Source organism: Passer montanus, unplaced genomic scaffold (assembly GCF_014805655.1).
Source record: "Passer montanus isolate IOZ18808 unplaced genomic scaffold, ASM1480565v1 scaffold1, whole genome shotgun sequence".
NCBI lineage: Eukaryota > Metazoa > Chordata > Aves > Passeriformes > Passeridae > Passer > Passer montanus.
Window position 1 is genome coordinate 12649592 of NW_024356504.1, and position 13630 is coordinate 12663221.

Consider the following 13630-nt stretch of genomic DNA (forward strand, 5'->3'; position numbering starts at 1 on the left):
GGGAGGGCAGATTCTGCAACTCTGCCTTAGAATACAGGAGGGGAAGACGGGACAGATGCTAGGGGACTAGAGAGCAAAGCAGGGTGTCGGGGCAACCCAGGCACGCAAGCACAGGGATGGTGGGGCAGCCCCCAGCACTGACCTTGCCATGTAGCCCAAGACGTGGGCCCGGATGACTATAGCTGCTTTCCTCAACTCCTCTTCCCGATCCTTCTCCAGCTTCTGCTCAAGAGCTTCCTTCAGGAAAACCTGACGCCACGGGGAGGAGTTTCAGTAAACACAAAGAGAGGAAAGAAGTCAGTCCCCGGGAGAGCCGGGCGGTTTCATCCCGGCTGAGCGGCGCGGAGAGCGCTCCGTGCCCGGGCGGCCGCCCCCGCGCTGCCCCGCGGCGCCCGCACGCCGAGCGCCGGGAAAAGTTCGGCAGCGGCCAGAGCCCGGCTCCGAGCCCAACCCCCGCCGCCCTCACTCTGTGGTCAAGACTTAAAAGAGAGAGGGAGGGAGCAGAGGAAGGAGGGAAAGAGGAGGGAGGAGGAGAGCCCAAGTTTGCGCCTGTGATTAACTCTTTCCCAGCTGACAGCTTTCCCGGCACTATCCGGTACCTCCCTGCAGCAGGCGCTGGGACCTGCTTGGGTGATCAAATATTTTGCAAAGAAACTCCTCCGCGTCTCAAGGAAAGGGAGGAACTTTTCGATTTCTAGACTCCAGGAAGTAAGCTTTACAGGAATCTTAGTGGAAGGCAGGCGGAAAGCCAAAAGCCCAGTCGAGGCACAAAGCTGCGTGTACTCTCAGCCCACCGTGCTGAAGCCCTCCACCGACCCCCAGCCACTCAGGGCTGAGATGCTTCCATGCTGAAGAGGTTCGACACTGGAGCATGCACTAGGGGCAACTGAGCTCTGAGCACAGAACTCTCAAGTATTACTGGTTGCACGTCCAGTATTTTTATTCTCAAGCATCTTTCACCGTCTGCATTTACAACTTCTGCTCGGTGCTAAATGCTTGTGAAGAATGCAGGTGCTACGTTAAAGACAAAAGAACTGAGATACAAGCAAGATAAAGCCATGTTTACAGGAATTGTGCTGACATGTCTAAGCAATGTTAAATCAGCTGGCTTGCACTAGGTTAGCACAGGATTCAGCACAAATTCCTGAAATAAATGTGCTGCCTTTTGGGATGGATTGCAGCCTGCATGGAGCTCCACAGCGCTGTGGGTACACTGCTAGCAGTACCCAGACTAGAACAAGCTGGTAAGACATGTCCATACAAGCTGCAGTCACAGCAGCAAGTGCCATATGGCCATGCTCGTGTGACCTGCTGCCTGGCATTGGATAAATCCCTGCCAGGGCCAGCAGCAGAACAGGCTGCACTAGGGAAGTGCAGCCCCACTTATTAAAGCACTGTCATGTACACAGGATGTGAGCTGGTATTCATCAATCTGCAGAACTCAGAACCACCTTAATCAGTAGAAACTCCTTACAAATCTACTGGATCCATGTGGTTGTGCTGAGAGGCCAAAGATTGAACAGTCATTTAGCCCAGCGCCCTGCACAAATTCCCCTCTTTGCCACTTATCTCCCCTCTATGTCTCTCTATACCACTGAGAGGCCAAAGATTTGAACAGTCATTTAGCCCAATGCCCTGCACAAATTCCCCTCTTTGCCACTTATCTCCCCTCTATGTCTCTCTATACCTTCCACTCCATCACTGCTTTCAGCCTCATCCCTTGAGGCTCTTCCTTCCCCCTGCAATTACCATCGTGTACTGACACCTCTCCCCGAGTTAGTACCCATAGCCAGTGGCTTTCCTGGACCTGAATTTCTCCTGGGGAGCAGCTTCCATTAGAAATGAGCTGTTTTGTAATGACTAAATAACTATGGGTAGCCTGAAAAGAAGCTTCATTATCAAGGTACTGCCAGCCATGAAGCTGGCATCCTTCCCTGCAAGTTGTACATCCACTCCCTCTGTCAACTCAACAATCTTTTAAAGATTTCTTTGAGGCAGGGATTGCTCTTTCCATTACATTCCAAAACCAAGCAGCAGTCACCCATTTCAAGAATGTGACCAGCAAAACACTGTCTCGGTCCATTATCTTCATCAAATTGCAAAAATACTCAGGCCATCAGTATTTCCCTAGCAAGCACAGTCTTTGCTGAGCCAGGCCAGTTGCAGGGGGGGAGGAACTTCAGGGCATGCAGAGATCCATGAGACCCAACCCTAATCCTATAGGATTATAGGATCTATATATGCTGGAGTGAGGGGTTAATCTAAAAAAACCCAGCAATATCTAGTTAGAAACTTTTGGCGATTTGGAGGTTTTTTAGACTCCACTAGATGATAAGGAAGAACAACACGCATTTCAAGTGCAGAAGTATTTTTGATGGCTTGCGGAAATAAACTGGAAAGTGACTGTTTCTTTGTCATTATTCATAGTCATTTTCTGAAAACATGAGATTGTTTTCATCTGAGAAAAGAATGATTAAACAAAACAAACAAGGTTACGTTTATCATACTCTGCTCCTCCTAGACACTGGCCAGGTTTTAAACCACAGTGCATCACCAGAGTGTTCCTCTTCAAAGCCTGCATGCACCATCAGTGGGACAGTGAACATGTTAAGGTGTCACAGAGATCAGCAGACACAAATGCAACTGCTTGGGCACCCATGTGTACATAAGTGGGATCATATGATTCTTGGGGACAACACTGGGAAAGCAGGAAGTGGGTCACTGTGACCTGGATGCCAAACAGCGTACAGCAACCTCCTCCTTCAAACAGGCCCTGCAAACCAGCAGGTTGAAATGTGGAAATTAATGCCTTCAAACAGCAAAGGTTACTGAGTTAAACCACTGTAGGAAATCTGTGTTGTGGGTATGGGCAAGTGTGGCAGAAGGCCCAGGTGCACTGAAGGAAGGGTCATATGGAAGCTGCTGCCCCATCCCAGCACCTGCCCAGTGAAGGCAAAGACACCTTAGCACAATCTCTTTCATCATCACACTGCTTGTTTGCATCCAAACCCTCAACTCTGCCATACCACCATATAAAACCTGCATTGCATACATTAATAACTCTTATAAACATTAATTTGACAATTGACAGCACAGCAGCTGCTCTATTCTTAATGAAAAACACAAAGATCATCCTGCCCTTCCTCCTCCGTTTCCTTTCCCAAGCTTCACAATCCCCTGCACTAATTCACAGAGTCTTTTCCTTCCTCCTTCAAACAATTGCTAGGGATATAATTATCCTTCCATTCATTTTGCAGGAAGTATTCCTCCTTCTATAAGCCTTGCTCTTCACCCACCCCTTATACTTCTTCCTAGGTTACATCCCCATGGGCTTGTCACACCTTTTTCAGAAGCTACTCCTGACTAAGCTAAGATTAGTTCTGGGAATACCAACCTGAGCACCCAGAGCTGCACCTGTAGCAGGAAAAGTGGCAGTATGGCCATACAGGGGTCTTCCTTTTCAGAACAATGACCTATGCTCTGTTCCCCTTGGCTGGTAGCTTCACCTTTATCTGAAAGACTCTGGAAAAATTAAGGCTCTTTTCTCCATCAACCCAAGAATTCCAGGCCTATGTTACCTGAAAAATGCCTATGTTACCTGAAAAATGAATGCCGACAAAGCAGTCTGTAATCCAAGGCACAACAGCTGGATCCAGGCAGAAGGGAAGGTACTACCAGGAAGCACCACTGCTCTGCAAGGCCTCACCTTAACAGTGGCTTTCCTAGGAACAGGCTTTCTGGAGGCACTGTCACAAAGCTGAGTTGCAAAGTGTCTCCAAGGGAGGAATGAAATGGCTTTGCATGGGAAAGAATGCCAAGCAACTCATCTGAAGAATGAAATGGCAGGGTAATATACCTTGGAATCACAGCACCTTGGAGCAGCCAGGGGCTGGCCAGCCATTCAACATGGCAGCAAGTGTGGAACATGCCAGGACAGCCTTGGAATGATCCATTCTTCCAATACATAGAACTGCTTCCCTCTCTCAGGACACACATCTCTAATACAAGCCATGCCCAACAGAAAGTAACTTCTACAGCCCAAGAAGATGGCTTCAACTGCTTCCCAGCTCAGGCATAAAGAATACAGAGATTGCCTCTCTTAATCATTTCTTTCTTTCCGCAATATCCAGACTCACAGTAGCCAGTGCCCAAGCAGAGAGATTGCAGTGTACCAACATGCCACATACAGCTCTTCAGTCAAGTTTTAGTTTACAGGACACAATCATTAAAAAATAAATACATTGGAGTATATCCAGAGTTTTGACAAAACACATATACAATTACCACCCATATTGTTTTTTTCCAAATAATTTGTGTAGGTCAAGGAGTAAGTGAAAACAGACAGATGGACTCAATCCTTCATGATGCACAATGGGGACTGAAGAGAAAAGGGACCTATAGCTTCCAGGGGCTCAAAGCATCCTGGATTTCCTGCTTCTTGTTAGTCTGTTTAGGCTTTGGACTCCAGCTGTATAGCTTATAACCTTGTGTACTCTAAAAGGTGAGTTATGTGCATGTGAGTTTGGTCCTCCTTCGTGCTGCCCTTACTGTAGTGCAGCTATCTTCCACCTCTTGGCATGCTAGGAAGAAAGTTCAAACTCTGTGTTTACCAGCTCTAACCACCATTTTCTAAGCCTTCCAGACAGCTCTGCAACACACACTCTCCTCATAGGCTTTAACACTGAATTGCTTGGGGGACTGGCAGTCACCCAAGCAATGTGGATTATCCAGGGACAGGAATCACCAAAATGGTTCCTGGTTTGCAGGCACCAGTGAGGAGACTCCTGATTCCAAAATCAAAGACGGGGAACACTTTAATCACAAACCAGAAATACAGCTAAGTGATAAAATCTTCTTTCTGGAATATCAGTGGAGACATGGAAAAAAAAAAAACCAAACCAAAAACCAAGAGTGATAAAATCTTCCTTCTGGAATATCAGTGGAGACATGGGAAAAAAAAAACCAAACCAAAAACCAAAACAACCAAACTCCAGATTAAAACATGTCCTTCCCACAACAATGGCCAGTGGTTTCTTTGATTGCCACATAGAGCCCATAGACCAGACTATTAACTGGACTACCACCAGTCCTCTAGGAAAAGGAAAGAGAGGTCTTGCTGCAATAAATATTACAGTCTATCCACTTACTGAGAAATAATTGCTCAGAGCAACAAATGTCATTATCTGATCTCCTGGACAAATTAAATGTGCATGTTCACTAGAATCACTTCTGGTTTCGTTGTGGCACTGGAAATATTCTGAAGTACTTTTCTGAAGGCTTAAGGGCAAAAAAAAACAAGCAAGAAGTTGCTTTGATGTGCTACCATCTGCTCTAGATATGGACTGCATACCCACTATTGAGAAATGCTGCCTGCATTGGACACCATCCATCTTGGAATATTCTTTGAAGAATTTACTGGAGTATGTAGAAAGCTGTGATAGAGACAGCTTCACACTCCCAGATTTCTATAGCAATATACCTCAAAATGCTCACATCTATTTCTGCATGAAAATCCAGACTATTCCAGGCAAGAGAGAAGTGTTAAACACTCACCAAAACAGAAGAAAGATCTGAATTATGCAAATGGGCAGAAGCATTTGGATACCTCTTCATAGAGAATGCATGCTAGCATCTGGGCTAGCTGCAAAAGCATCATCTGAGCTTCCCCAACAGAAAGCTGTCATACATCTGGAGATGTAGCTATTCACAGCTTAGATATATACCAAGATTCAGCTCACTGCCTTGAGCAAAAATTTCAGTTAGTCAAGCAGAGTGAAATACCTGGCACAAGAGGCAAGAGTTCGTGGCACACATCACAATTACATAAAATGAGAGCCATGTTTGTTCCCCTTGAATCTTTAAATTCAATCAGACACAACAAAATTAAGCTGGCTTGGTCAATTAGGAGTTTAGATAAAATCCAAAAAACCTGCTATGCCTCTAGGTACATAATATAGTAAATATTTGAGATGCTGCAAGTCAGTGGCGTAGGCCAGTGTATTGAAAGGATCATGACTGCACTGCCTTGCAATCTGACCAGATGCAATCACGTTCCCTTGCAGCTGGAGCAAAGCTATACCCTTCCCCACACTGATGAAGTACCTTGGTTTTACCCAGCTGCCATTCTTTCTTGCTGCTGTCATAGGTCTGAAGAAAACCTGCACATACAGCTTTGCTGTTGTCTGAGAGGCTTGGCCCCTTCACAAGCATCTTGTATCTAAGAACAAAACAGAATCTCATCAGATTACAGATGACAGTAACTGCCCCCTTTCCCTCTTCCCAATCTTTTAATTCTAATTATCCTCCTCTCATTAGTCCTTTTTCCTCTGGGACCCTCCTTCTTCATGTTTGCCTTCCAATTTGGAAATTTCCATCCCCCAACCTTTTATCTGTTTCTACCACACTGGCAATTATTGTTGCAATCCCAGTAAAAGAATACAAACTCAACAGAATTTTTCAGTAAAGAACAACTGTCTTTTTGAAACATGTGCTTTCATCAGACACAAGTTATTTTGTTCAGAGTAGGGGTGGCATTTAGTGCTCCAAGAGACAAAGGAAGCAATGTTCAGTGTCCCTTGTAGCCTTAAACTTCAAAAAAATCCTTTTGATGTAGCTCATTAAAAGAAATAATCACTCCTTCCAATATTAATCATCAACTATGCTGTCCATTAGAATTTTCTTCAGCTGCCTAAAGGTTTTAAGCATGGTATTTTCCTTTTACATATTATGACCAGCTGGGTTTCACAGCATCACACCAGCAAATCTGTGGCAAAGCTACCAAGAAAAAAAAAAAAAAAGACAAAGAAAAAAATACCAAAGACCATCTAGCTATTTTTCCATTCTGACTTTTAGCCTGAAGGCAAGTCTCCAAAAGGCCTCCCAGATCAGTCTATGATATGAGCATTACGGCCATGGTTAGAAAAACATCCCACAGATGATCCATACCAGAAGAAGCAGCTGAAGGGGGAATAGTCATGCAGAATTCTATACTTTGGGGCTGTTCCAGCATACAACAGAATGCAATGACAGCAATTACCTGCTGAGAAAGTCCTGGAAAAGGCGCCGTACAGGGAAACCCGCTCTGCGAACCTTCACTGTCTCCAGCATCCCTGAGTACCGGAGCTGATTTAGCACCACATCTGGATTAAAGAGGTTTGGAGCCTAAACAGTGATCCAGAATCAAAACCAAGTCAGCGAGGCAGTCACAGGCTGTGTATCTGTTCTGCTGCAAAAAGCCAGCCCTGCACGTTTGGGCATGCCAGGTAAAAAGGGGGAAGTTTGGGTCACGGGGAAAGCAACCTCACAGCACTGCATAGTGCAGAATAAGGGACAGAAGGGAATTGGGCTGATTCTGGAAGAAGGAAAACAATTTGCAGACTGCACTCACAGTCAGACTATGGTAGGAAAGCAAAGATACAATGTCTGAACACATACAGAGTGCAGAACCCTGACTCAGCTCTCTTTGCAGTCTGTCTTTTCAGTTAAACTGGAGACAAACTACAGAATTCTTTTCTGGCACAAATCTCCTAAGCAGCCTCTCCTCTGCCATATCATTCATGGTCTCAAAACACACAAATAAAAGGATCAGTTCAGAGCTAGTTAGCAGCATGTCCTCCTGCCACAGCACACAGTACAAGTGAGAGCCAGCCTCTCCCTGAGCACTGTGACTTGCTCATGATGCGTCCACCTCCACTGCCTCAGAGCCAGGGATCTGCAGGAGACAGTGCCTACTGCACAAGCCCTTCATTCCAGAACAGATTTCTCTACAGGCATTATAAAAGGGGTGATTGCTTCTTCTAGCACAGCTCTGAACTCTGCACAAGCCTGGTTAATCCTCCAGGCTTCACAAGCACGAAAGAGGTGGGAATGGCTATATAATCTCATATTCAGAATGCAGTCTTTCCATCTAATTACCAGGACGAGGGCATGTTTTTTCTCAACTGTAAAATAACTAGAATGAAAAAGGGAAGGTGGGAGGAACTGCTCTTACCCTCAGTTTGAGGCACCTGCTAGGCGTTTGTGCAAGGGCATGCCCATGCATGCCTGTGTCCCAGGCACACATATGGCTGGGGGACAGACTCACCTTCTCTGTATTTGGTTTGATGCAGCGGATGAAAAACGGGTTGGAAGTACTAAGTGTGGCCATCAGGGAATGGAGAGAATCCTAAAGACCAGCAGGAGAGACCCAAAGGATCAGTCACTACAGAAGGGAACGGAGCTACATTTGATGCAATGAGGTCTTCATGCAGCCCTCCCACTCCTAAGGTCCTTTGACTCTGCCTACCAAAATTTCAATAACCCATGAGATTCCTTCCTGTCCAAAACATACCCACATGGTTTGCTCTTAAGACTATGTATATGGCCATCCTTGTTCTTGGAGCTGTATAGCTTTTGTAAGGTAGTTTTACTAGTCTCTCAAACTTTAAATACAGGAAAACAAAACAGTGAAATGAACAGAAGATGTGCAGACAATCTAAGTGTGTGAGATTCATAAGAGCAAGGTCCTCCTAATAAGGTTTTCTTGGGATTGTCACTATACCTGTAAAAATGTGGCCTAAAAGGACACATACACTTAGCTGAAACACCAAACTAATATGAAAGATCAAAGAACCTCAAGAACTTCATATACTTAGCAAAGTACTCTTTTCCTCTGCCACTCTGCTCCATCTTATTATCTCACATTTTATACCAGACAGAAATCCTTGGGGCAGTGGCACTGTCTTTTTTTAGCACTGCAACATTCCTGCACATTTTCAGTGCTGGACACAAAACAAGGATGAATGACTCCTCTTGGCTGCAGGCCTTGCTTTACCCATCTGCTCCTCCCCAGAAGCCTGCTGCTCTCTTGGAAAACATCATACCCTGAACTGGGAACTGACAGTCGGTTTGCGCCTCTGGGTGCCCATCTTCAGTGTCTCTTCACTGCTACGACTGCAGACTCTTTCAAAAAGGTCATAGATGAAGTCCAGCCTAAGGGAGAAGAATTAAAGAAGATGCAAGGCACCTACCACCTGTGAGAAGATGGTTCTTATTGTCAGCTACTGCCCTGTCCTATTGTGAAACACCTCATTTTTATACCTGTGCCAGAGGAAGCAGTTCAGCTGGCACTTCAGTAAGGAAATTAATACTTCCCATGTGGCTGCCCTGTATGGCACACTCAGCTGCAAAGCCAGAAGTCCCCTCCCACACTTTCAAGTAGGATATTACACAAAGGAAAATCTCCCTTCTGCACTGGCTAGGATACCTCCCTTGAGCAAGGAGGGAATGCTCAAGGGACACCTCCCAAAGTAGCTCTCATGATCAGCCTCCATTACATGATCACGAAATTGGAAGCCCAGCTCTTCTGTGGCCAGAGGAGTTCTACAACTACCTTCCAAGTAGCTAGCCCTCCAATTCTAGGGAATCTTCCACTGTTTTGCCACTCCTGAGACATTGGTGCTGGTTCTTACAAAGTTCCACAAAGTTCTTCGGAGCTGCTTGTACCAGTTTATTGTTATGGCTGCTTCTGGCCCAACTTCCCTTCTGGCACGCTGAAAAAGCCCGAGTCCTTCTATTATGCTGGACAATAACAACCACAATTCTGGCCTCAAGCCTCATGTAAAATGTTCCCCAGATGCTACTGTCCAAGTAAGACAACTATGAGCAGCTCATAGTCTCAGCTCCCTCAGGTTGTTTCAAAGCTTCTCAGTGCACACTGTGCAGCAGCTTCAGAGAAGATGCAGTTCTGAAACAGTCTCATCAGGCTGGAGCCCAAAGGCAATACATGGACTGTGGTAAGAGGCACATGGTGGAGTTGCTGCTCAAAGACTTGTAGGATCCTCTCTAGTACTAAATGCCTCCCTCCTACTAGGCCCTGCTTCTGTTTCCCAGATCTTGCTCAAGATCAAAATGAGCTCATTTCTCTAAGATCATGTTTCAGCTCTGGGATATAACATTAGAGTCCATGCCCAGTCCCACAGCAACAGCTCAGTCTGGCTCGGATAAGAACAGATGATTTCCACTAACAAGCAGGCTGGAAAACAAGCAGCATCTGTATAAAGGCTGGCAATTGATAGCATGGCAAAGAGCATTGACTCATTCAGGGAAAACTTTGCCATTGTAGGTAAAGGGAGGTAAGAGGAAGAAAGAAAAGGGAAGATGAAAGAGAAAAAACCAAATTGCCTGGAGGGACGTCTGTCATGCTGTTAAAGCTCTTTTTAAAACTGGGACAACATGAGCCCTGATTAAATCTGTGTCTCATCTGACTTCTCCAGCTCTCCTCTCTTCTATCAGGACACTTCAGTACAAAGAGAAGAATGACTAAGAATAATGCCTGATGCTCTGGCAAAAGCAACTGCTTTCCTTGGTCTGGTTTATTACATGAATATAATTAGTTCCACCCAACAGATGTGGCCTCCTGACAAGCCTACCTGCTGTCTTTCAGCATGTTTAAAATGTCATCACGAAAGGTGTCTCTGTTCTTCTCCAGAAAGCCTCTCACATCATACAGCACCTGCAACACAGACACAGCCACTACAGCAGCCATGCTCATCATTAAGTCCTTCCACATTTACATGCCACTGTACAAAGCCTCCAGCAGAGCTACACAGGAACACTGTAAACATGTGAATTTCTGGGGTCAAAGAGCTACAGAGTTCTGCAGTTCCTGGCAAGAAAGTGATTTTTAGCCATCAAGTAAAAAACACACACACAAAAAAAAAAACAAACAAAAAAAAAAACACCTAAAAAAATAAGTGAAAAAGCTGCAAAGATTTGCCTGGCAGGAGGGTCTGTGGGGAAATCCTCTGCAAGGTGTGAGGTACTCTATTCACTTCAGGAGAGTGAAGAGAATGGCCACCCAGTGCCCCGGCTTCCCAACCACAAGTGCTCAGCAGATTATTCTGGGAGGAGGTTAGCCCTTCTTTAATGTGCAGGTGTCCTCCCTTGACACACCTTCACCTGCTTCATATCTCTTCACAACAAAGAGCAACATTTAACCTTGAAGGCTCAGGAACCTTTTCCTTTTCGCGATAGGTATTCAGCCTTTCCTCCTCCTCCTCAAAAGTCAAATTTTCCTTGTGAGTTTTCCTTTGAGCTTTGTTTGTTTGTGAGTGTCCAAGAAAAGACAGCATGAATAACAGAAGTAAGGAGTTTATCCCCCAAACAAAAAGTTACCTGAGAAACTCAAACATCCCAGCTGGAGAATACAGCACTGGAGAGTGCCATGCTATCCTAAACCCATCACACTTGTTGTGCTCTGGTATGGGACATCAAATGTATGGAAACACACAGTTCAGAGGCATTCTTGGTTTTTGGAATCTAGAACTGAGGACCTCAAGTCCAGAATATACCAAGCATCTCACAAACACATCAAGAACACCTACCTCCCCTGCATAATGTCTTATGCCAAACTGATGGTCTGTCACCCGAGGCTTCACATAGTAGGGGTTGCTCTGAAATGAAAGAAAAATAAGGTGTCTTATAATGCTGGAATAAGAATAAAAAGTCAGTCAGGAACTTCGTCATGACTATGACAAGGCTGGGATGGGCAAGGACCTTTGCTCTTGCAGAGCCCGACCACATCTGCTGCAGCTGTCTGCAGCTACATTACAAATATGTTACTCAAATTTAAGATGGAAATATCCAGCCCTTCAAGGCATTTCTCATGTGAGCAAGGGCTTGCAGAATCAAGGCTGCGGAGGCATGCCATGGATGAAATGTTAATTCTTGTGTGTCTGACACCTGAGGAGACTGAGCTCCACACAAACCATGTGGTGCAGGACACAGGATCAGGATGCAGGGAAAATGGCAGCTTTGCATAACACCTCCACACCTTTTCTTCATCAAAGGAAATAACATACCAATTTCCTGCCTTCCTCTATATTTCATCTTTCCTTGCACCTCTCTTCCCCTACATTCAAAATTCAGTTTTCCTTTCTCTTTTCCCTCTCTCATTATCCCCCTCCTTTCTCTGCTCTGTGAAAACCATTTAATCTATTTAAGAGCAGCCATGCTGCTCTAGACCAACAATCTATCCAGCAGCATTCTGCCTCTAGCATTGACTGTGTAGGATAGAGTACACACAAAGCAAGTAAATCATACTTTCATCCTAATATTCCCTCAAACTCTAATTCTTTCTATGAGGCCTGCCTAAGTAGTAACCCCAAATAGATTTCTCTTTGAAATACTTGCTAATTCCACAAGTGAACCCATGCAGACTTCTTGCATCTGGAGTATCCTTTCACAGGGAGCTCTCGACCAACTACACGTGGAACTAGAGCTGCTTGGATTTACATCTGGCTTCCATTATTGCCATTAATCTTCTACAGACCATGTGTGACTTTTACACCCATCACACCCACCCAAGATGTCTCGTCTCCACACTGCAGGTCCCTTCAATGCAGTTTTCTGTAGCACTGAAGCTGTCCCAGACCTGCTGTTTACCAGTTCTGACAGAAGCTCTCCTTGAGTGGAGGGGCCCCATGCTGTACGTGGTTCGAAGTGAAGGTGACCTACAGACTATACAATTCCATAACAATGTTTTCTACTTTTACTGTTACTTTCCTGGGAGCTTTTACTACTTCTTTTAGGGATTTTTATTACTGCTGAGCCCTGTGCTGGTATTTCCATGGAACTCCATCAGAGCCTCTTCTGGTCTGGGTCTCACTCCTGAAGAGCAACAGTCAGTTCAGGGCCGTCATTTCAAAGGTGAAATCAGGACTGTTTTCCTTAAGGCACAGCATTTTACATTTATCTATGCTGCTTTTCCTTTGCATTTTTGCTTTACAACACAATCTGTCTCGTGAGGCCCCTCTCAGACCAGCCTTGCCCTGTGAGTCAGCAGAAAACCTCAGTGCTTGTAGGAGACTGTCTTACAAAGCCTCCTGTCATTGAGGTAACTGACCATTTACATTCTGTGAATTTACACAATTGTGAAATCAGAACTACAGGCCTACAGTTTCCTACAACACTTTCTAAAAATTAATATAATTCCCCACCTCCTCAGACAAAAGTACTAAGAAAATTTTAAGTAACATGTTACATGATGCTGTTTGTCATTCAGCTTTTCATCTTCAAGATCTTTTAGCAGTATTTAGCAGGTGGACAGCTTCTGATGCTGATCATTTGTTAGTGCTACTGAAAATTTTTTCATGGTCGTTTTTCTTTTCACACTGATCCCATTTCATTGTTCTTCCCTTCCCCCCACACAGTCATCTTTTTAAACCACAAACTTCCCTGTCTTCCACTCCAAATACAACTGCTACTGGATCTCTCATGTGGATTGGCATCCTGTTCTCTCCCTCTCTACCAAGCCCTTGTATTTCATCCATGCTCACAGCACTTTTGGTTTCCTCTGCTATCTTCCCTATTGCTCCTCTCTCCAAGTTGTTTCAGAGGTCATATTCTCTTAAATCCCAGCTTTAGGCTTTTCCTCCTTAAGACTACAGCATTCCACAGAAAATACAGAGAAGAGGGCTTGTTCTCGTCAGGCTTCCCAGCAATGCTGCCTGGATGTCTTCCAATGCTCTTCCAGCCAGCACTAGAGACTTTAACTGGTATAAAAAATGCTTTTGCCTTCAGCAAATGCAAATCCTGGAGCACTCTCCACTGTTCCTCCCTGCACTTATAACTCAGCCTCTTCCATCTCTTG

At 45.0% G+C, this 13630-nt stretch overlaps 1 protein-coding gene across 3 annotated transcripts in view; it reads right to left on the reverse strand.

The window, feature by feature from the left end:
* The window catches only part of LOC120498991 (unconventional myosin-X-like), an 89270-nt gene that overhangs the window by 34165 nt on the left and 41475 nt on the right, over window positions 1-13630 (reverse strand). For all 3 annotated transcript variants that reach the window (XM_039702337.1, XM_039702345.1, XM_039702353.1), the window contains 7 exons: window positions 11364-11432; window positions 10410-10492; window positions 8862-8970; window positions 8084-8164; window positions 7037-7161; window positions 6103-6217; window positions 143-249 (listed from right to left, as the gene is read on the reverse strand). In XM_039702337.1, coding sequence (XP_039558271.1) covers window positions 143-249; window positions 6103-6217; window positions 7037-7161; window positions 8084-8164; window positions 8862-8970; window positions 10410-10492; window positions 11364-11432 — 689 coding nt within the window. The remainder of the gene's footprint in view (window positions 1-142; window positions 250-6102; window positions 6218-7036; window positions 7162-8083; window positions 8165-8861; window positions 8971-10409; window positions 10493-11363; window positions 11433-13630) is intronic.